This window comes from Malania oleifera, chromosome 6, assembly GCF_029873635.1.
Source record: "Malania oleifera isolate guangnan ecotype guangnan chromosome 6, ASM2987363v1, whole genome shotgun sequence".
NCBI classification, from domain to species: domain Eukaryota; kingdom Viridiplantae; phylum Streptophyta; class Magnoliopsida; order Santalales; family Ximeniaceae; genus Malania; species Malania oleifera.
The window spans coordinates 107,905,126-107,928,632 of NC_080422.1; the positions used below are offsets into that span (position 1 = coordinate 107,905,126).

General features: G+C 35.6%; 1 protein-coding gene across 12 annotated transcripts in view; it reads left to right on the plus strand.

Annotated features, from left to right (window-relative positions):
* Window positions 1-23,437, plus strand: part of LOC131157889 (ubiquitin-like domain-containing protein CIP73) — a 34,846-nt gene extending 11,409 nt beyond the window's left edge. Inside the window, exons 4-16 of one of the 12 annotated variants that reach the window (XM_058112331.1) lie at window positions 951-1,031; window positions 1,898-2,013; window positions 2,141-2,212; window positions 2,327-2,479; window positions 2,610-2,679; window positions 2,766-2,947; window positions 3,138-3,302; window positions 3,394-3,465; window positions 3,549-3,678; window positions 3,768-4,187; window positions 21,485-21,900; window positions 22,032-22,109; window positions 23,080-23,437. In XM_058112331.1, coding sequence (XP_057968314.1) covers window positions 951-1,031; window positions 1,898-2,013; window positions 2,141-2,212; window positions 2,327-2,479; window positions 2,610-2,679; window positions 2,766-2,947; window positions 3,138-3,302; window positions 3,394-3,465; window positions 3,549-3,678; window positions 3,768-4,187; window positions 21,485-21,900; window positions 22,032-22,109; window positions 23,080-23,088 — 1,964 coding nt within the window. In that variant the 3' untranslated portion in view covers window positions 23,089-23,437. Of the gene's footprint in view, window positions 1-950; window positions 1,032-1,897; window positions 2,014-2,140; window positions 2,213-2,326; window positions 2,480-2,609; window positions 2,680-2,765; window positions 2,948-3,137; window positions 3,303-3,393; window positions 3,466-3,548; window positions 3,679-3,767; window positions 4,188-21,484; window positions 21,901-22,031 lie in introns of all 12 variants that reach the window. The other 11 variants (XM_058112335.1, XM_058112332.1, XM_058112336.1 and 8 more) reach the window with 11 other exon arrangements.
* The last annotated feature ends 70 nt before the right edge of the window (window positions 23,438-23,507 follow it).

Consider the following 23,507-nt stretch of genomic DNA (forward strand, 5'->3'; position numbering starts at 1 on the left):
GGGAAATGGTTGATCATATTTTGGTTCACTCTTCTTCAAATTGCAAAATCTAGTGTAATAGGAAGATTTTTCATGATTGGAATCAGAGTAGAATCCCATAAGCTTCAGATTAGTTTTATGGAGATAAGAATCTTCTCTCCTAGCTTTCTTTGGGGTTATGAAGTGTGGAAATTGATGGTTTTCAAACAAGGAAATAGCTTCATTTGAGTTCAATTAAAATATTTTTTAAAAAATAAATCCTCAAAAATAAAAAGTCATTTCTCCCTTACAAATTCCAAGAAATAAAGATTGCAAAGTTTCAGGTCAATTCAGCTCTTTCACTTTCAAGTTCAGTGACATCCCTCAAAATCTAGCCTCTAGAAAAATTAATTTAGCCTATGATGATTGGAAGCTAAAATGCCTAAAAATTATTTGAAATGTGGTTTTCCTAAAATAAATTGATCAAACACATTGGGTCTCAAAACAAATTTTGGACTGCGTCAATCCTAGATTGGCTTACCGCCAACTTGATACAGAACATTCCTATATACCTCAAGCAAAGAACCTTTTCTTCCAAGCTAGGAACAAAATTAAATTCTAAATAAAAAATGGACACTTGGAGTTGCACCCTGAAAATTAGGTGTTTTCGATGATCATTCAGTATTTTTACTATATTTCAGGTTTCATATATATATTTTTTGTTTTACATTATGTGTCATTTGGAACTAATTTTGAGAATTTTACTGAAAAATTAGGATTTCTTTTGAGTCTTACTTTAGAAAATTAGATTTTCGGTTCTTGACTACAATATCTTTAAACCTTACATTTGTTTTTAATGAAGACATTTGAAAAACTTAATATTATTTTTAACATTATTTAATTGATTTTATTCTAATTAGTTTGTTATATGTTGGTTTGAATATTTGGTCAAGTTGGTTTCGAAGTTAAGTTTATTACTTAATATGAGCTAGATGTTGAAGATGGTCACACTTTGCACCTAGTCGTCAGAGAGCCGATGCCATCATCATCTGAGAGCTTACCAGGTCATCCAGGTTTGATGCATTTTGAGACTTATTCCATCTTTGTCTTTACCACCAAAAATTGCTGGAGTATGAATCCCTTTTAAATATGATGTGTGAGTTAAAACATGCTTGTTACAGCCTCTTTTCCTGTGATGTATACATTCTATAGTCTTGCCTTCAATCCTGGCGAAGTGGTTGGGTAATTCTAGCAAATTTGTTGAAATATTTTTATATAGTGTATGTCATATGTTCGAAACAATTTGCAGAATTTTCGATGGAAAGGGAACATATAATTTTTAAATTGAATTTTAGCTGTGGATTATGCTCCAAAAATAGTAAGAATTATCTGTGTTTCCTAATATTATCTTGGTAATAAGCAGTGCATGTGTTCCCTAATATTGTCTTGGTAATAAGCAGGGCTTTTTATTCTGTTATATCTTGGTCACAGTCCTGCCTTTGTTATTCTTTCTAAACGATTCCGTAGAAAAACATAATTTAGTGTTTAGTTGTAGTCATGCCTGAATTTGCCTTTTGAACTGCTAAACATTGTGGACAACTTTCCATGTAGAAAATTTTATTCATATAGTAAGTGAGAAACAAACCACAAAAATAAAATTTTTGAATGTTGTATTGGACATAAATGCACATGGATGAAGACTTCTTCTTTCTAGGCTAGATAATATTCATATTCTGCTTTACTCTGTTGACTATCAATATTTACGTATTTATTATCTGGGTGATTGCATTATTGAGTTCTCAATCTAACTTGTAAACTTGTCCTCTTTACATATTTTCATTTGTTTGTCCCTTTAATATGCATGGTATTTTCTTTTGAGGTACTGTTTTTTTGCTAGGACTAGCAAGTATTGACTGTTAAATGTTATTATTTGTACCAGCTGATACTGTTCCAAGCACTGGGCGCAGTCAAGAAAGTCCAATGTCGCATAGTGTTGTAGTTGAAACTTTCAGTATGCCTGACCATGGGGATGGGGTGCTTCCAGATATCAGTCGGGTGAGACTACTACTGGATGGTGAATGCTACATAGTTTGGTTTTCTATAGGTGCATTAGTACCTTGCTGAAATGATTTCTCTTTTGTTCTTCCCCACCCTTGTCCTTTTTTCTTCCCTTTATGTGCAGATTGTTTCAGCTGTTCTTGGTTCTTTTGGAATCAATGGCGTTGGCACTGGCAGTGGAAGGGTTGATGTCGGGGTGAATTTCAGCTTTGCTACTATAGTTATGTATATTCTATTTATTGATTTATTAAAGAATAATTTTTTTTTTGGGGGGGGGGGTGGTGGTGGTGTTGGGTTTTGGATGGGGCAGGTACATCGCCCAGAAGGAATTGAAAGAACTCCGAGTGGCATTAATATGACAGATTCAACCCAACTGCATCCTGGTATGAGGAGTGAATCTGCTATATCAGATGGTACTTTAAGAATTCCAACAGCTGTTTCTTTGGGCCCTTTGCAACCACCTGTAAGTTTGATATTCCTGGTTTGCTTCATTAAAATTTAATTGATCTATATTGTTTTTAACCGAAAATCAACTTGGGGGCATCATTACTGTTTTGAGTACTAAATTCCAGATAACACCTTGATCATTGCAGGTAATACCTGATTCTTTGACAACTTTGTCTGAGTATTTAAGTCATTTGAGGCATGAAATTGGTGCCAGTGGTCAGTTGTTTTTGCCCCGTAATCTGATACATCTAAGTTACTCTTTTAGTGATGGTTATTGAGATGTATAAAACATATGGTACCAGCAGGTGAAGGCAGGGGAAGCAATGTCCAAGCTGCTGGCATGCATGGGAATGAAGAAAGAGAATCTAGATCTGCATCTCATTCAAGGATGGTGCAAGAGGCGCTTCCTACACCAGCATCATTGGCAGAAGTGTTGTTGTCCACAAGACAAATGCTGATTGAACAAACTGGAGATTGCCTTTTTGTATGTGCTTGAGCAGCTTAATAATGCCCACATGTTGTTTAAACTATCTAGCTTTGAAACTATGCATACATCTTCTGCTCATAGGAATCTGGGTTTTTTCATTCAAAATACATGCAAATTGCTCACTGACTGATTTTATGTCTGCTAAAGAATGAAATACTTTGCTGTGTTTTGTTTCGTAATTTCGTAGCAACTTGCTAGAGAACTGGAAAATCAAGTAACTGTGACTGATCCTGTAGCACGGTTGAGCACTCAGACTAGTGCATGGAGAACCGGAGTCTTAATTCAAAATTTAGGTGCTTTTTTTCTTGAACTTGGTCGTACAACAATGACGCTGCGACTAGGTCGCACACCGGTTAGTTTACTTTGGTTTGATCTGTATTAGTTCCTATTGGTTGTCATATTGCTGTGCCATACGTGTAGCTGTGGGTTTATTTTTTTGGCAGTCTGGAGCAGTGGTTAATGCTGGACCTGCTGTCTTCATATCCCCATCTGGTCCTAATCCTCTAATGGTTCAGGCAAGATTTTCAGCATTAAATAGAAATTATTATTGTTATTCTAAATCCTTCCCTGTCTTCTAACTAAACTTTGATTGAACCAGCCTCTACCTTTTCGACCAGGAGCAAGTTTTGGCACAATCCCCTCAGGAACTATGCAGGCTGGCTCTACTTTGTTTAATGGACTTGGTAATGGGGTGTTTCCAAGGCGTATTGATATACAAATACGGAGAGGTGCCATGCAGTTTATGTATGGGCTGTTCAATGTCTATTTCAATGCAAATAATTTATTAATCATCAGTTGATGTCAATTCTCTATTTAGGCTCATCACCGGCCGGAAACAGTGTTGACCAAGAGGAGCATGTTGGTTCTCTGCAGCCCTCTGGGCAAAGGGACCCTGAAACAGGTTCTGCTGGTCAAAATCCTGTTAATCAAGCAACTTCAGGGGTCTCAGAAGGCCTACCTATAAACGTGGGTTCTGGAGTAAGGGTAGTGCCTATCAGGACCATGGTTGCAGCAGTACCTAGTGCCTTTGGTCGCTTACATTCTGATTCATCTGGTGGCCCATTAGGGTTATACTATCCAGTTATTGGAAGATTTCAACCTGTCACTCCTGGAAATTTGATCGATAGAAGAGGATCTCAAGCATCCAGTGAAAATCGACCAAATGCCTCCCAAACTGAGCAGCAGCTTGTCCCTGGTACTGCTGTGCAACATCAGAACGTTGACATTGCTAGAGATGGTAATTCAACAAGTTCACAGTTTAGCAGTATAATTATGGTTCATGTTTCATAAGTGTTTTAATTGTTAGTCTGGAACCTTATTGGCAGCAAATATTGTCAGCTAGATTATTGATGCTCTTCTTAGTAACTTAAGCCGCGTGGAGTTTGTGCTGGTTAACATATTATTTTGGTATAATTGCATCTTTCAATGTTATTGTACATAGTATTGAAAACTTCAGGCATGTTTGGCATCATTTTTGTTTTATGTTTTCTTTAATTTCTCCACAGTTAAGAAACATATTATAAAAACATGTTTGTTTATGTTGTAGGTTTTTTATTTCTATTATTGGTTTTCAGCTATTTGTGAAAAAACTGAAAACCAAATTTGATAAATTTCAGTTGTTTCCGCAATGTCTTGTTAGAATATTTTAATATCTAGAATTAACTTTGTTTATATTAATCATTCATTTAATACGTACTTTTTAATTAAAATTAAAGTAAAATGATAATTTGAATTTAAAATATAATTAAAATAAAAATACCCATAAATGTTAAAAAAATAAAAATTAATAAAAGCCATTTAAAAATATTTTTACTACTACTTAGTTGTCAAGTACAATGAGATTTTTCTTTTAAAGTGAATTTTGAATTATAATAAAAAGTAAAATAATTATAATAATTTTATTTTTATTATAGTATTTTTAATTTGTATTATTTTGTACATTTATTATTTAATATATTTTTTAATTTTTATTTTATTGAAGTACAAAAATGAGCATTTGTTTAATCAAGTTTTTAATTTTTTTTAATTTTACATTATTATTATTATTATTCAATAGTTGGTTAGTAGTGGAAATTTTGTGTTTATGATTTGTAGGCTTAATATATGCATTTTTGTGTTTTCCATTTGCAAATCTTGGAGAATAATTTTCTTTGTTTGTAAAAAAGTACTATTGCACTTTTTTTTTGTTAATGATTTTAGTCTAGCTTGGATTCACACCCAAAATTGTGTACTTTAGATTTTTTTTAAGAACATTGTGTTGTTTGTGTGAATTTTGTTAGTTGTAGGGTGTGATTTAGAAAATTATCTATGTGAAATAAGTTTGCATAAGAAAAAAAAGAAAAAATCTCAAACATGTATTTCGCTCGTGTAACACAAATTATCTTTGTACACATAGTTGGTCCCAAGCCTGGATAAAAGAGTAAGGTTGTGTTAGGTGGCTGACAGCTAGCGTAAAACTTTGTCAGATCTTATTATCATGAATTCTTACCAAATTCACCTAGGTCAAAGGAATAGACCGGGTCAGTATAAAAGGGAGAGGGCTAATAAGTTAGCATAAGAAACTAAGATTAAATTGGCAACTTGGAATATAGGGACTCTTATGGGCAAAAGTGTGGAAATAGTAGAAATAATGTTTAGAAGGAAAATTAACTTAATCTTGATTCAAGAGATGAAATGGGTAGGAGAGAGATAAATTGAAAAATCAGGATTTGAACTTTGGTGCACTGGAAAAGAGAAACATAAAAATAGGGTGGGAAATAAATGTAGTAGATGTTAAAAGAATAGGGGATATGATCATTAAAATCAAGATTGCTCTAGGCCTAGAAACAGTGAATGTCATTAGTGCGTATGCTCCCTAAATAGGCTTAGCAGAAAATCTTAAAAAACAAATTTGGGAAGATATGGATAGTTATTATAAGGATACCATACCAACATCTGAAGAGACATTCATAGGAGCTAATTTGAATGGACACATTGGAAAGGATAATATAGGTTAAGAGAGGATACATGGAGGCCATGGATCTGGAGATAAAAATAAGGCTGGTGATACAATATTAGATTTTGCCATGTCTTATGATTTGGTTATATTGAATACTTGCTTTATAAAAAGAAAAGAACATTTGATAACTTTCAAAAGTAGGCATAATAAAAGCCAAATAAATTTCTTCTTAACTAGGATTGGGGATCGTCTATCTTGTAAGGATTGTATTCCAAATGAAAGTTTGGCGACACAACATAGAGTGTTAGTATTAGATATACATATTAAAAAATGGAAGAAAAAAAATAGTAACATAAATCAACACAAAAGGATTAGATGGTGGAGCTTGAAGGGAGATAATATAGTAAAATTCAAAGATAAAATGAATAAAGAGTATGATTAGACTGTAGGGGATAATGTAAATGCAAATATGGTTTGGAATAAAATGACTAATTCTATCGTAAGGATAGCAAAAGAGGTTTTAGGTGAGTCCAAAAGAAGATACTCAGGTAGTAAAGAAAGTTGGTGGTGGGTTCAAGAAGTCCAAAAAGCCATTAAGACTATTGAGATTTTGATTAAAATGAATGACTTAACTTGAAGATAGATCTCTCCCTCTATTTATAATACAAATTAAATACATTCTAATGACAATAATACCCTTACAAACTCTCACTAACTAAGATACTAACACACTTAATGATAATACTATAAGACATAAATAGCCTCTAACACTCCCCCTCAAGCTGGAGCATAAATGTCATATGCTTCTAGCTTGTTATAAATAAATTTAACTCGAGCACCCCCCAAAGTTTTGGTAAACAAATTAGCAAGTTGCATATCAGACTTTGCATAAGCGGTAGTAATGAACTTCTGCCGAACAAAGTGGCAATCAACTTCAATGTGCTTTGTTCGCTCATGAAAGACCGGGTTGGAGGCAATATGAAGAGCAACTTGATAATCACACATCAACTTCAGAGGTTGAGAATGTGAAAAACCCAATTCTTCCAACATGTTCTTCAACCAGATAAGCTCACAAGTAGTGTGAACCATAGCTCTATATTTTGATTCAACACTTGAGCTGACCACCATAGTTTGTTTCTTACTCTTCCAAGAAACCAAATTACCACCAACCAAGATACAGTATCCGACTATGGATCTCTGGTCAAAAAGTGACCCACACCAATCTGCTTCTATATATCTATGGATATGAGTGTGACCTTGATCATGATACAAAATACCTCTCCCAAGTGCACCTTTGAGATATCTTAAGATGTGAATTACTGCATCCCAATGACTTCTCGTTGGAGAATCTAGAAATTGACTCACAACACTTGTTACAAAAGATATATTCGGCTGAGTGACAGTGAGATAACTCAACTTTCCAACATGTCTTCGGTATTATGCAAGATTAGGTAGCAAATCACCCATATATCCGACACTAACTTGTTGTTAGGATGCATGGGTGTATCAATCGGTTTAGATCCCAACAATCTAGTTTCATCCAACAGATCAATAACATACTTCCTCTGTGACAAAATAGTTCCTATACGAGATTTAGATATCTTTATATTCCTCTGTGACAAAATAGTTCCCATACGAGATTTAGATATCTTTATACCAAAAAAGTATTTCAATGGTCCCAAATCATTAATTTGAGACTTAGTTTGTAGAAAAAGTTAGATACTGTAAATACTTTTATCATCAGCACTTGTAATAACAATACATCCACATAAATAATAAAAAAGATCCTACTCGATGAAATATGACAATAAAACATAGAATGATCCACAACACACCGTCGAAGACCAAACTCAAGTACTACAACACTGAAATGACCAAACCAAGTTCTGTAAGACTATTTAAACCCATATAGTGCCTTCTTGAGCCGGCACACTAAGCCTGACTCCCATTGAGCAACAAACCCGGGTATTTGCTCCATATAGACCTCCTCCTTAAGGTCACAATGCAAGAAGACATTCTTCTTATCTAACTGATGTAGAGGCTAGTGACAAGTAGTAGCCAAGGAGATGAACAAACGTACTGATGTAAGTTTGGCAATCGGAGGAAAAGTGTCAGAATAATCCAAACCGTACACTTGAGTATACTAATGAGCAACAAAACAAACCTTTAGACAAGCCATAGAACCATTAGGGTTGACTTTCATAGTGTAAACCCAACGAAAACCAACCATAGAATTGTGAGGAGGAAAGGATACCAAGTCTTAAGTACTGTAAAGCATTCATCTCTTCAACCATAGCATTCCTCCACCCAGAGTGGACTAAGGCTTTCGAAACAGACTTAGGAAGGATATTAGATGATAGAGCAGTGACAAAACAATAATAGGAGGGTGATAAGAAGTTATAACAAGCCTAGTTGGAAATGGGATGTTGAGTACATGTGTGTTTACCTTTCCGAATAGCAACGGGAGGATCAACATCATGGGAAATATGATCTTCAGATGAGGAAACCAAAGTCATGGCAGTAGAAACTAGAGAGGACTCTCTTCCTTGGAGTCGTGTCATGAATACACCTGCAAATTAGGATGATCAAGACGATGAGAAGGACTCGAACTACATGGAGACATAGATGGTTGGTTGGGCAAGGACAACAAAGTAGAATTTGGAAGATTAGGTAGAGGAAATGACTTGTTAAGCTTGAAAGCACTCAGGGACTGGGTGTAGTAAGGTGTAGACTCAAAGAAGGTAATATCGGTAGAAACAAAGAAGCGATGTAGCATAACACTATAACAACGGTATCCCTTTTGAGTATGTGAGTAGCCTAGAAAGACACATTTTGTAGCACGAGGATTCAACTTATCCACCTCACGAGTTAGTTGATGAACAATGGACACATGTCCAAATATATAAGGAGGGAGAGGGAATAAAGGTGAATTAGGAAAGAGAATGGAGTAGGGAGTTTTACCATTAAGAACATAGGATGGTATCTTGTTGATCAAATAGCAAGTAGTGAGTACAACATCACTCCAAAAAACTTTAGGTACGTCCATTTGATAAAGTAAGGTGCAAGTGATTTCAAAAATATGTCCATTTTTCCTCTTTGCAACCCCATTTTGTTGAGGAGTGTGGGCACTGAATGATTGATGGACAATACCAAATTGAGTCATATAAGTAGTGAATTATTCATTGAAATACTCTTTAGTATTATCACTTCAAATTATTCAAACTATAAACCAAATTGAGTCTTTTTTTTAGAACAAAAGGCTCATAATACATGAAATAACTCGAAACAATCTCATAATAAATATAGCCAAGTTATTCTTGAATAATCATCCACAAAGGTTACAATGTACCTGAAGCCCAACTTGTACACAACTCTATTAGGACCCTAAACATTAGAATGAACTAACATGAAGGGGCTTGCGTATTGACTCGGGAAATGAAAGGGACACGATGGTGCTTTCTCAACTAACAAGACTCACAAACAAGACTAGACATAGAACTCAAATCAGAAACAAGATGTTTGAACTTTTCTAGGGAAGGATGATTAAGATGACAATGAATTTGGAGAGGTGTGGTAGTAGTAGTGTAGGCATTGAAGGAGATAGCGGCTCAAAGTGATAAAATCTACCAACTTCACATCCTCCGCCAATCGTCTTCCTCGTCCTCAAATCCTTAATAACCATAGAATCAGGGAAGAATGCCATTGAACAATTCATGGATTTAGTAATCTTGCTAACGAATATAAGATTGAAAGGAAATTTGGGAATATACAAAATTGAAGGAAGAGAAATTGAAGAAGTGGGATTTATAGTCCCTATTCCCTTGACTGCAGTGTTGGATCCATTTGCAAGAGTAACACAAGGTAAATTTGCAGGATATTGAAGAGTGGAAAAAAGCTAGGTATACCTATGATATAATTAGTGGTAGCGGAGTCTATGACCCAAGGATTAGGACGAGAAGTACTGGATGACAAGCTTATTGTTGGATTACCTGTTTGGGCGAAAGATGCAATGGGAAGAGAAGCTTGTTGTGATGCTTGATACTGCTGGAACTTGGAATACTCTTCCTGTAACATGGATATAGTACGTTGCCCTCCACTTGGCCCCAAAGGTGTGGAGTTGGTGGTGGCTGTATTGGCTGCCCCCAAAGGTGTGAAGTTGGTGGTAGCTGCATTGGCAACACATGAGGATCTATCGTGGAGATTCCAACACTGGTCAACAAGATGATTACTTTGATCACAATGAGTGCACTTGCAAGGAGTGCCTCTGCCTCGTCCATCTCTACCACCACACCACTTGAACCATCTTGGTAAATTTTGCATTGTTCGGTAGAGAACTAGAATCACCTTATGTAGCAAATGTTGTCCTCTCAGAGCCAGATGCAAGAGCAGGAGAATGCATGCTAAAGGAAGCATGAAGGACACGAGAATAAACATCGACAACTGATGGCAGCTTGGCACTACTAAGTATTTGGGATTGGATTGCCTCAAACTTGGATCTCAAGCTTGCGAGAACCCAAAAGGCTGTCATCTGCTCTTTCTACTTGCATCTCACGAACATCGACAGTTATAGGTTGCATGATGTTAAGCTCCTCATGAATACGCTTCATCTCTCCAAATAATCTGCAATGCTCCTATCTCCTTGTTGTAATTGAAAGTACTACTGGGATAAATATTACATACAAGTAATGTTACTAAAGTATAAAAGCTTGGCATAACACACATCCGTGTAGTCTGTGGCTCCATTGAATTCTACAAGAGGGAAACAATCAAGGCATCTTCTTGAATTCACACTTACTTTTCTCTTCTCATCAGAAGGATCAATTTGGAGCAAGCGGTCAGATTTTCCTAATCTTGCTAAATAATTCCGAACAACTTTAGACCTTTGAACAAATTTTGAGTCGTTATCTGTGGCAGCGATGTATAAAACATATTTTTAAGATTCATAGACTCCATCCCAACACTTACACACTTGCAGCGACACCAATGTCAAACAAGAAGAACAATCAAAACTAATTGGGACAATCACAAATTATATGAAGCACCAACACAACCACGGACGGGGTAAACAACTCACCTACCGATATAGTACAACTAGAGCCTCACAACTTGACTTACGAACATTGCCATTGCTCCAAGAAACTCACAAAGAAGCCTTTACAAACATTGAACAGAAATTAACGGATTATCACGAATTCATACTCGAAAAAGGTTGGATTTTGAGCAAAAAACATGCCCAAGAGCTTGATAATATTGTCTAGAGAAGGAATTAGAATATGGCAGAAGAAAATTAAAAAAAAAGGTGGTTAGAAACTCTTTTTCGGTGATGGGGTTTTGTGGGTGTAGGCTTTGGAGGGTTATGTTTTTGACTATATGGTTGGTTTTGTGAAATAATGAAGGGTGGAGGTGGATCTGAGAAGGGCAGCGGTGGGAATGTGTTTTTCGGTGACAACTGAGTATAATAGGATTTAGGTTGGATCACACTCTAAATACCATGTTGAGATTTTGATTAAAATGAATGACCTAACTTGAAGAAAGGTTTCTCTCTATTTATTATACAAATTAAATACTTCTAATTACAATGATACCCTTACTAACTCTCACTAATTAACATACTAACACACTTAATAATTATTATAATAATAATACTAGAAGACATAAATAACCTCTAACAAAGACAAAGAATTTGGTATAAAATATGGTAAAATTGTAGAAATATAGAAAATTTTGAAAAATATAAAGAGTCAAGAAAAAATCAAAAAAAAAAAAAAAAAAAAAAAAAAAAACTACTAAAGAAGCTAAACATAGAGCTTATGATACTTTATATACTAGACTAGATACAAAAGAAGGAGAAAAAGACAATTATAAACTTGCTAGAGTTAAAGAACGAAAATGCATAGATTTAGGTGATGTAAAATGTATAAAGGACGAGAATGATAATTTCTTAACTAGAGAAGAAGATATAAAAGAGAGGTGACGAAGATATTTTGATAAGCTATGTAATGAAAACCAAAATGAAAGATTGAACTTGGAAGTGACAAATGAGGAGAAGACTAAAAATAGGAGATTTATTCTCAAAATTAGAGTTCTTGAAGTTAAGATGACATTAAAAAAGATGAAAAACAGGAAATCTATAGGACTAGATAAAATAACAATTGAAGTTTGAAAATGTTTAGGGGATAAAAGAAATATTTGGCTAACTAATCTATTCAAAATTATTATAAAAACCAAGAAAATGTCAAAAGAATGAAGGAAAAGTATGTTAGTACCTTTATATAAAAACAAAGGCGATATTCAAAACTATAATAACTATCGTGGAATTAAGATTATTAGCCATATGATGAAATTATGGGAAAAGGTAATTGAACATATAATAAGACTAGAAAGAACAATTTTAGAAAATTAGTTTGATTTTATGCTTGGGAGATCAACCATAGAAGCTATTTATCTTTTCAGAAGTTTAATGGAAAAGTTTAGGGAAAAGAAAAGGAACTTGCATATGGTTTTTATTGACCTAGAGAAAACTTATGATAGAGTGCCTATGGAAGTTCTTTGGTGGGTCTTAGAAAAAAAAGGGGGGGTTTGTAGCAGATATATTGAGATCATTAAATATATGTATGATAGAGTAGTGAATAGTGTTAGGATTGTAGGAGGGGAATTTAGAGATTTTCCAATTACAATAGGTGTACATCAATGTTCTACTTTGAGTCTGTCTTTTTTACTTTATTGATTGATGAATTTACTAGGAATATTCAAAATGAGATCCCTTGGTGTATATGTTGTTTGCAGATGATATCGTGTTGATTAATGATAGTAGGATTGGAGTGGAATCTAAGTTAGAACTTTGGAGAACCAATTAGAGTCTAAAGGGTTTAGGATAAGTAGGAATAAGATAGAATATATGAATTGAGTAATTTCAATAATGTAAGGAGGAGTAGTGGAGAGAAGATTAAACTTGATAATCAAGAGATTAATAGCACTGATAGATTTAGATATCTTGGATCTATTATGCATACGGAAGAGGAAATTGAAGAAGATGTAATATATAGAATTAAAATAGGTTGGGTAAAATGGAGGATTGCGTCAGGTGTATTGTGTGATCCTAGAATACCCTTAAAATTAAAAGGAAAATTGTATAAGATGGCTATAAGGCCGACTATTTTTTATGTTTTAAAATGTTGGACAACTAAGAAACAACATGTACAAATAGTAAAAGTTAATGAAATGCGAATGTTAAGGTGGATGAGTGGTATAACATTAAAAGACAAAGTAAAAAATGAGCATATACACAATAATTTAGGCATAGTGTCATGGTTCCACATCGGATGTGTACTAGGGAGATCTTGGGCTTATAAGAATAGGTTTGAATTCCAACTTTATAAGGCGATTTTTATAAGACAAATCCGTGAGGCTAGTGGACCAAAGCGGACAATACCTCACCAAAGTGGGTCCAAGACCGTTACATTGGGTATTAGAGCTATCCTGGTGGTACTATCATGTGGATGGATCCTACATAAAGGTGTAAGCCACTCTGACGAGGGCGTCATAGATTGGACGGGAGAGCTGTCACAATCCCACATCGGATGTGTACTAGGGAGATCTCAGGCTTATAAGGATGGTTTGGACTCTAACTATGTGAGGCGCCTTTTGTAGGACAAATCGTGAGGCTAGTGGGTCAAAGCAGACAATAACTCACCGAAGTTGGGTCTAGGACTGTTACATATAACATTGATTGAAGACAAGATAAGGGAGGGGCGGCTTAGATGGTTTGGGCATTTGAAACGCCGACCTAATAGCACCTGTGAGAAGGAGTCAGTTTGTTATTGTTTATGGCATGAAAAGGGGTAGGGGTAGGCCTATAGTAACTTGGAATGAGGTAGTGAGGAAGGATATAATAGTCCTTAATCTAATAGAGAAAAATACTCTCGATTGGGTGAATTGGCGGAAAAGGATTTATGTAGCCAACCCCATCTAGTGGGACTTAAGGCTTGTTGTTGTTGTTGTTGAACCAGACAGGTTGCTGGTTTTAGATTTTTAGTTTTTATTTTGGGTTTTTAGTTTTCGTTTCGGGTTTTGCTTTTCATAATTTTTGACAGTGATACCAAGCGTTCCCTTCATATTAATATGATTCCCACACCCTTTGCCTATGGGCATTAATGTAAAGTATAACTTGCTAAAAAGATTGCTCTCAAATCATGAATTTTTTTTTTTTAATTTTATGTTTACAAAAATGCTAGTCAAATAGTTGACTTAATCAATTTCTATTCTATGGTATTGCACCATTACATCTGTATCAACCAGTATTTTTCTTTTTCTGATATAAAAAGAAGATTTATTGAAGATATCAAGGAGAAACAGATATAGCACAGGAGAACAAGAAGTCCTCACTCATGAAAACATAAAAAATAAAATCAACATCAACTTAATAAAGCCATCCGATCCCGGTTGACCTCCTGAAAACAGTAGCCCTAAAACGGCCTGTGCTATTAACCCAAAAAGAAGCCAATTACCAACCCCTGTCCCAAAAAAGCCCCATTGAAAATCTCTTTACATAAACAAAGCTCTGGCGTTCCATTCCAGCCAATATTCCGTAACAACACAGAGCACGGCTCCACAGCCTCTTAACGTCCTCACCTTTCCTAAAACCAGTAAAGGAAACAGTTGAGTGCTCCTCCACTAATTTTGGACCATCCCTTACTTCATCAAGAACTCCAAATGGTGTATTCCACTTGCCCCAAGCATGAACAGTGTAGAAAGAAATGTGATGCATCCTCGGAGCTATTCCTTACACATAAGACACGCAGGAAACAAAGCTTTAGAAGGCCTCCTACTCTGTAGCAGATTTTTGGTGTTAAAGTCTATTAAATGCCAGCAGCCGAACGAACGCCTTCATATTAGAAGGAACTTAAGCTGCCGATATACCCTGATAGAGAGGAAAAACCACATGAGCTTTAATAAGGTGACAAAAGAAAGATTTACACAAATAATCCCCTGGATCCAAAGACCAAACTCTACCATCACTCCTACTGGATATATGGAAACCCTCCAGCACAATGAGCAAAGAAGAGAGCTCCTCCACCTCGCTATCATTTAAATCCCACCTAAAATGAAAGCCCGAAGAGAAGGAATCCCTCCCATTCATAAGAAATGGGGAATCATTTTTCCTCATTTCTATTCTATTTCACATTTCCAAATTTCTTGGTTGTTCTGCTCATCAAAGGTTCTTTCCTGCAAAATTTTATGCATGTGTATGTGTGCTGTCCAAAGGATTAAATGACAAGCAATCATTAAATATTTAAGAAGATGTAAACCTGGGAATGCTGGTATCTAATGCAGTTTTGTGGGGAAAATATTTTTTGCAGGCTGGATTATGGTGACGTAATTACCTAAATAAAATAGAATAAATAAATATGTCTAGTGATAATATTTGTATTTATGATGTGAGAAGGATGTTTGCAGGTGTCCCAATTTTGATAATATTGTCTTGGTTAAGGAAGAAGACATTAAAGAAAGATGGTAAAGTTACTTTAGTAAGTTGTTTAATGAAAATCAAATAGAAGGCTTAAACTTAGAATTGTCAAATGAGGAAAAGACTAAAAATATGAGATTTATTCGCAAAATTAGAGTTAATGAAGTTAAGTTTGCACTAAAAAAGATGAAAAAGGGAAAGCTATAACATCCCAATTGAAGTTTGAAAATGCTTGGGTGATAACGGAATTATATGGTTAACTAATTTATTTAATACAGTTATAAAAACTAAGAAAATGCCAGATGAATGGAGGAAAAGCACTTTAATTCCTATATACAAAAATAATGGAGATAATCAAAATTGTAATAATTATCTTGGAATTAAACTTATGAATCATACGATGAAATCTATGGGAAATGGTAGTTGAACAATGATTAAGGTTAGAAATGAATGTCTCAGAAAATCAATTTAGTTTTATGCCTGAGAGATCTACCACAGAAGCTATATATCTTTGAAGAAGTTTAATGGAAAAGTTTAGGGAAAAGAAGAGGGACCTGCATATGATATTTATTAACCTTGAGAAAGCATATGATAGGATACCTAGGAAAGTTTTATGGTGGGTTTTTGAAAAAAAGGGTGTATGTAGTAGGTATACTGATGTCATCAAGGATATGTACGATGGAGTAATGACTAGTGTAAGGATTATAGATGGAGAAATTAGAAAATTTCCAACCACCATAGGTGTACATCAAGGATCTGTTTTGAGCCCTTATCTTTTTGCTTTAGTGATAGACCAATTGACTAAGAGTATTCAAAAGGAGGTTCCATGGTGTATGTTGTTTGCAGATGATATTGTATTAATTGATGAAACTAGGGACGGAGTAGAGGTTGAGTTAGAATTATGGAAAGAAGCTTTGGAATCTAGAGACTTTAGGATAAGTTGAAATAAGATAGAATATATGAAATGTAATTTTAGTAATGATAGGAGGAATATTGAAGACAAAGTTAAACTTGATGATGAAGAAATAAATAACACTTGTAGATTTCAATACCTTGGATCTATTATGCAAGCTAAAGGAGAAATTAAAGATGATGTAATGCATAGAGTTAAAGTAGGTTGGGTAAAATGGAGAAGTGCTTCAAGTGTGCTCTGTGATCATAGAATACCCTTAAAATTGAAAGGGAAGTTTTATAGGATAGCTATAAGACCAGCTATGCTTTATGGATCGGAATGTTGGGCGACGAAAAAACATAATATCCAAAAAGTAAAAGTTTCCTAGATGAGAATGCTTAGATGGATGAGTGGTATAACATTGAAAGATAAATTAAGGAATGAACATATTCGCAGTAAGTTAGGTGTAGCTCCTATAGAGAATAAGATAAGGGAGGGACAACTCAGATGGTATGGACACTTGCAACGTAGGCCACATAGTGCACCAGTGAGAAAGAGTGAGTTAGTTACTGTAGAGGGCAGTATAAGGGGTTGAGATAGACCCATAATAACTTGGGAGGAGATAGTGAGTAAGGATTTAATATCCCTGAATCTGTCAAAAGAAATGGTCCTTGATCGCATAAATTGGCAGAAAAGGATTCATATAACCGACCCCACCTAGTGGGACTTAAGGCTTGGTTTTGTTGTTGTTGTTGTTGTTGTTGTTTTGCTTTGGTATTGATAATCTATACTGGCTGAATCAATGCTTCCAAATTCACCTAACACCTTTGGAATCGTGAATTGGTTCATATGACCCCATTTTTCATGCATTCATGATCTAGTTCACCAAAAGTTAACTGCAACTTCAACAAATCAAGCCTTAAGGCCCGCTAGGTGAGTTGGCTACATGAATCCTTTTTCTATCAATTTACACAATCTTAGGCAATTCTTTTTGACAATTTGGGGCGGACAAATCCTTATTACTATCTCATTCCAAGTTATTTTAAGTCTACCCCTAATCCTTCAACTGCCACTAATAGTAACTAGCTCACTTCGTCACATCGATGCACTATTTGGTCTATGTTGCATGTGACTAAACCATCTCACTCACCCCACCCTTATCTTTTCTTCTACACATGCAATGCCTAATTTATTGCGTATGTGTTCGTTCCTTAATGTATCTTTGTAACATTATACCACTCATCCACCTTAGCATTCTCATTTTGACAACTTTTACTTTTTCGTTTTGGCTATGTTGTTTCTAAGTTGTCTAATAGATCCATATAGCATAGCTGGTATTATAGTGGTTCTATAAAACTTTCGTTCTAATTTTAAGAGGATTTACGATGAAACAACATGTTCGGAGCACTTCTCCTTTTTACCAACCTACTTTAACATTGTGTATTTCATTTCCTTCGATTCAAATAGATCCAAGGTATTGAAATCTACTGGTGTTATTAGTTTTTTGACCATCAAGTTTAATTTATTCTCCAATATTCCTCCTTCCACGACTCAAATTACACTTTATATGCTGTGTTATTTTTATACTTATGCTAAAACTTCTCTCCATAATTCTAACTTCAGAATTTACTCCACCCCTAGTTTCCATCAATCAAGACGATGTCATTTGCATACAACATACATCATGGAAACTTCATTTTGGACATCCCTCGTAAGTTCTTCCATTAGCGATGCAAAAAGATAAGGCTCAAAGCATATCCTTGATGTACACCTTGATTGGAAAATCCCTAGACTTTCCACCTGTGGCCCTAGCGCTAGTCATTATTCTATCCTACATATCATTAGTTACATCGTTATTAGGAGCACTTTGATGAATTTTCCAATTTACTTCACGTTTCTTCTTCCTTTACCAGCCTCAGTTGCTAGGAGATTGGAGGGAATTCGGAGAAGGTTTTTTTGAGGAAGCTTAGGGGAGGAGTTTAAATATCACCTTGTTAGATGGGGAGTGATCAAACAACCTTTTTAGGAGGTTTAGTGTTGAAATCCCTCCTCACTTTCGATAAAGCCCTCCTTGGGAAGTGGTTTTGGAGGTTCATAAAGGAGAAAGACCACCTTTGGAGGGATATTATTGTGTGTAAATATGGGCTTGAGCACAATGATTGGACAATTGACAATATAAGGGATCCCTATGGAGTGGGAGTTTGGAAATTCATTAGGAGAGGATGGGATGCTTTTTTCCAATTTGTGACATTTCAAGTTGGGAATGGGGCCAATGTTTATTTTTGGCATGATGTGTGGCGTGAGAGCAGTAATCTTAGAGCTTCCTTTCCTTACATCTACAGCTTTGCTTGTAACAAAAATTCCCTTGTCAGTCATTATCTCCAAGTCATTGATCAAGGAATTTTCTGGGACATTCCTTTTACAAGTAACGTGGCAGATTGGGAACTTCACACACTCTGAATTCTACAAATTTCTTTACTAATTCCATCACCAAAACATCTCCAATGAGCCAAAATGGGCTTTGGACAAAAATTGTGTTCTCATTTATATAAGAAGCTCTCTCCATTGGGAACAAAATGCGATAACTCCCCTTGGATTCACATTTGGGGGACAGCAGCCCCTTCAAAGGTTGCCTTCTTTGCTTGGGAGTCTGTACCTGAAAATATTTTAACCCTTGACAATCTGTAGAAAAGAGGGTTTACGGTCACGTATCGGTGTTTTCTCTGTATGGCTGACACAGAATCAGTCAGCTACATTCTTCTTCACTGCCCCTGGACAAGGAACTTGTGGAATTTTGTTATTTCCTTGGCTGGGCAGCAGTGGGTTACAACAAATTCAGTTAGAGGGGAGATTTGGGCTTGGAAAGGCATTGGAGCCACAAAGGCGAAGTGAAAGGCTTTGAACCTCATCCCTCTTGCCATCTTTTGGTGTGTTTGGAAAAAAAAAAAAAAGAGATCCTTCAAAGATTCATCTACTTCACTTCAAACTTGCAAAGATCAATGGATTGCTGCTGTCTCCAGCTGGCTAGTGGGAAAAGTGTTAAAGATCATTTTGTAATTCTTGATGCTTGTGACACTCTTTGGAGTGGTTGATGTTTTGTACCATGGGTTGGCATCCCCTTGATGCCTTGCTAATATATTTTCTCTTTTCTGATAAAAAAAAACAATATTATTAGTGACATCGTATACCTACTAGGCTACGACATGCTTCCTTTTTTCCGAGGACCCACCATAGAACTTCCCCAGGTGTCGTATAGGATTTCTCTAAGTTAATAAAAACCATGTGCAAGTCCCTCTAATTTTCCCTAAACTTTTCCATTAATCCTGTTAAAATAACATTGAAACCCTCATTTCTAATCTTCGTCTTTGTTCAATTACTCTTTCCATAGTTTCATCGTATGATTCATAAGTGTAATTCCATGATAGTTATTACCATTTTGAACGTCTCTTTATTTTCTGCATATAGGTATTAAAGTGCTTTTTTTATTTATGTTGCATTTTCTTAGATCTTATAATTGTGTTAAATAGATTAATTAGCCAAATAGTTTTATTATCACCTAGGCATTTCTAAACTTCAATTGGGACGTCATCCAATTTTGTAGCTTTTCCATTTTTCATCTTTTTTTAATGTAAACTTGACTTCATTAACTCTAACTTTGCGATTAAATCTCAAAATTTTAGTTTTTTCCTCATTTGTTAATTCTGAATTTGAGATTTCTACTTGGTTTTCATTAAATAGTTTATTAAAGTAGCTTTTCCATCTTGTATGTATTCTTTAACCAAGAGAATATTTTCCTCTTTTTTTTCTTTTATATATATATATATATATATATAATTATCAGTAAAAGATTTTAATAGAAGGGCATCAAGGGGATGCCAACATAGAGTACACAAAGTCAACTGTCCTATAGGATGTCTCAGAAATCTAAATTTATATTGTGTTCATTCACTAGAATCCCACTGTGCCATCTGGAACTGTAGTATTCCACTGCTCTTTACTGATCTGAAGTGGCTAATTGAATATTTGAACACTCTCCTGTTCCTTCCTTTCCAAGCATACAAGAAAATTACGAGAGGGATGAGAAACAGTGCCTTTCTCTTCTCCTTGGTTGCCTGAATCCCTTTCCAAGTCCAGAGCTCCTCTTCCACAGAGCTGGCAGTAGCCCACCTTTGTCTGATCAAGGTCTGAGCCTATGCCCCTGTTCTTTCTTTCTCTATCTTAAGCTAGTTTAAATATGTCTCCCTTCCCTTCTTTTGTATCTAATCTAGTATGTAAATTATTATGTGCTCTATGTTTAGCTTCAGAGGCAGCCCTTTTTGCATCTTTGCTTGCCCCTTTATACTTTTCGAAATTTCCCATGTTTCTATATTTTTGCCCTATTTAAAAAAATCCAATTGTTGTTGTCTTCATGGCTTTTTGGACTTCTGGATCCCATGATCAACTTTCTTTACTAAATGAGAATCTTCCTCTAGATTCCCCTAAAAACTCTTATGCTATCTTTTGAATAGAGCTAGCTATCCTACTCCAAAGAGTGATTGAATCTAAGCTATCCCCTATTGCTCAATCTTTGATCATTTTATCTTTAAATTTTATTTTATTTTCCCCCTTTAGGTTTGGCCACCTAGTTCTTTTTCATTGATTTCTATTACCCTTTCTTTTCCATTTTTTTAATACATATATCTGATACTAAAACTCTTTTTAAGTTGTGTAGTTAAACTTCCACTTGGGATAACTTTACAATCCTGACATGATAAATGGTTTGCCCTCCTAGTAAATAGAAAAACCTATTTGATTTTCACTTTTTCCACTCTTTAAGGCTATTATGCGTTCTCTCTTCTTAAAGCATGTATTCATTGTAACAAGGTCACATAACATGGTGGGGTCTAAAGATCATATCAGTGGATTTATTTTTAGCATTGATGAGACACTTATTTCTCTGTAAGGAATTGAGGCTTGGTTGTTTGTTTTGAAGACAGACTTCCCAATGATACAGAACTAGCATTGCCAACTGCATGGCAGTCCCAACTAGTCGCCCAACTAATCCTACCTCCAACATACAGCATACTAGGCAAAGTATTGTACTCTGTCCACCTGCCCATACCCAACCACTTTGCCTTGAAAGCTGGCAAAGTGATTCTAGGAGTGGATGAGTTAATGCATATGTTTTTGGAACTGGTGGATCAATGCAGTTGACCGTGGTTCCAGGTGCTGAATTATACAAGTTTCTTGCTTTTGCAGGATCATTAACACCTTTCAGTTCAGGACAACAACAGCCACCTCAATCACGTAGTTCCAATATTAACATTCTGTCAAGTGCTGGGACCCAACACAACCAAGAATCTGGGGGACAGATTACCAATGGAGTTGTTGAGTTTCTAAGGACCCTTTTTCCAGGTGGTGAAATCCATGTAGAAGATGTCAGCTCTCAGGGAATAGGTACAGGTTCTGTGACACAGCCTGCAGGCCCAACCAGCAGTGTTGGAGTTGTACAGGGGCCGGATCCAAGACCCACGGAAGAAGGAATTTTCTTGTCCAATTTGCTTCATCGTTTGATGCCTTCCATATCTCAACTTGGAAGTTCGGAGCAAAATGTTGTACGACAGGAAGAAGCAGTTGCTTCTGAGCATGGGAATGCTCAAGATTCTTTTTTCCAAGTAAGTATACTAGTAATGTTTCATGGCTTTTTCTGCTTTATTGTAACAAAAAAGTTTGCCTCTTTTCCTAATTACCCTCTAGGACTATCATTTTTTCTCTGTGAACAATGTGGGCAATGATGTGATTGCAGGCTGAGAATTCTCATGTTGGGACCTCTCGCCAACAGAGTGATCTTGAAACGAGTCCCCCAAATTCAAAACGTCAGAAGGTTCTGAGAGTTTCTTTGCTCCTCTCATTTTGTATTTTTTTCCGTCCTTTGTTTTTTGATGATACTGTTTTATGAAATTGCCAGTTCTATTTTCGTATGAGTTTTAGTTTTGAAGTTTTGAACCTCTTTCTTAGATATTGTCAATAAGTGCATATAGATTGGGTTGCCTAATAAATTGTACAATCTTTGGTCTGCCTGTGCTTCTGTAATCCATTAATTATTAATGACCATTTGATCTGGTAACTATAGAATCTTATATGAGCATAGGCAACATATGATGGCAATCTAATATTGGATTGGATTTCCTGGCTGGATATTCACTAGAAAACAAATGTGTTAGGATTCATCCTCTCCCTCTCTAAATTGAGTGCACTTTCGAATGATATTTAATTTGGATACACTGTTTTGAAAGAGTTTCAGTTATACCCAATTTTCCAGTTTGTACCGATCCATTCGTTCATAGATTTGATTACTTGATTTTGGACATTTCTGGAACACTTCTTACAGGGGGGACAAATAGTGAATTTTGAAAGAACTTATTGTTGACCTCCTCTTTCAGTTGTGAATCTATCCAATTCAGATATACATGACAGGTGCAATTAGGTGTTACACCCAGACCAGAGGATCATAGGTTCAAGTCATGAATACATCCTCCCCAAATGTGGAGGGGAGACTGTCTAATCATGTCCTCCCCAGACCCCAATAATGGTGTGGGAGCCTTGTGCTGTAGGTATTATATGGTTGTGGTATGGGTAATCTGGAGTTCAATGGAGTGAAGAAGCATGTGTATACCAAACCTCTAAAATAAGTTTACTCTGTGTTAAGCATGTGTAACTGGTTTAGATGTGTTTCCTTCCAAAGAAGGCCTATGAAAATAATGATTCCTATGTTTGGGTGCCCCATTATGCTTGTTCTATTTTTGTTGATTGTGATGTATTTGATTGATTGATTTATTTTTTTGGTAATGCAGAGAGAGTGATTCATCCTGAGACAAAAGGCTCAAGCAATGGGACCAGTGCTGAAGACTGTTATGACTTAATGATCCTGAATGCAAGCAGGCTAGTGGCATTTGTTCTTATGAATAGAGGGTATATTTCATATAGTTGATGTTGTATATCATACATTTTTATTTTTTTTATTTTTTTTTCTGACTCAGAGGACCTGGGGATACATTCATAGTTTCCCCCCCATTGAGATAAATTTTTTCCCCCACAAAAAAAACATACAACTGCAGAGAATGCAAATTGGATTCATATGGCAAAGCACTATTAGCAGCCATTAATTCTACTTGATGCTTCTTTCAGATAAGCAAAGAATTTATTATTTTAGTGAGGGTTTTTGATAGCTTTTGCATTTTTGATTTGGTGTAATTAGCCTTTTTGGGATGGTGATTTCACA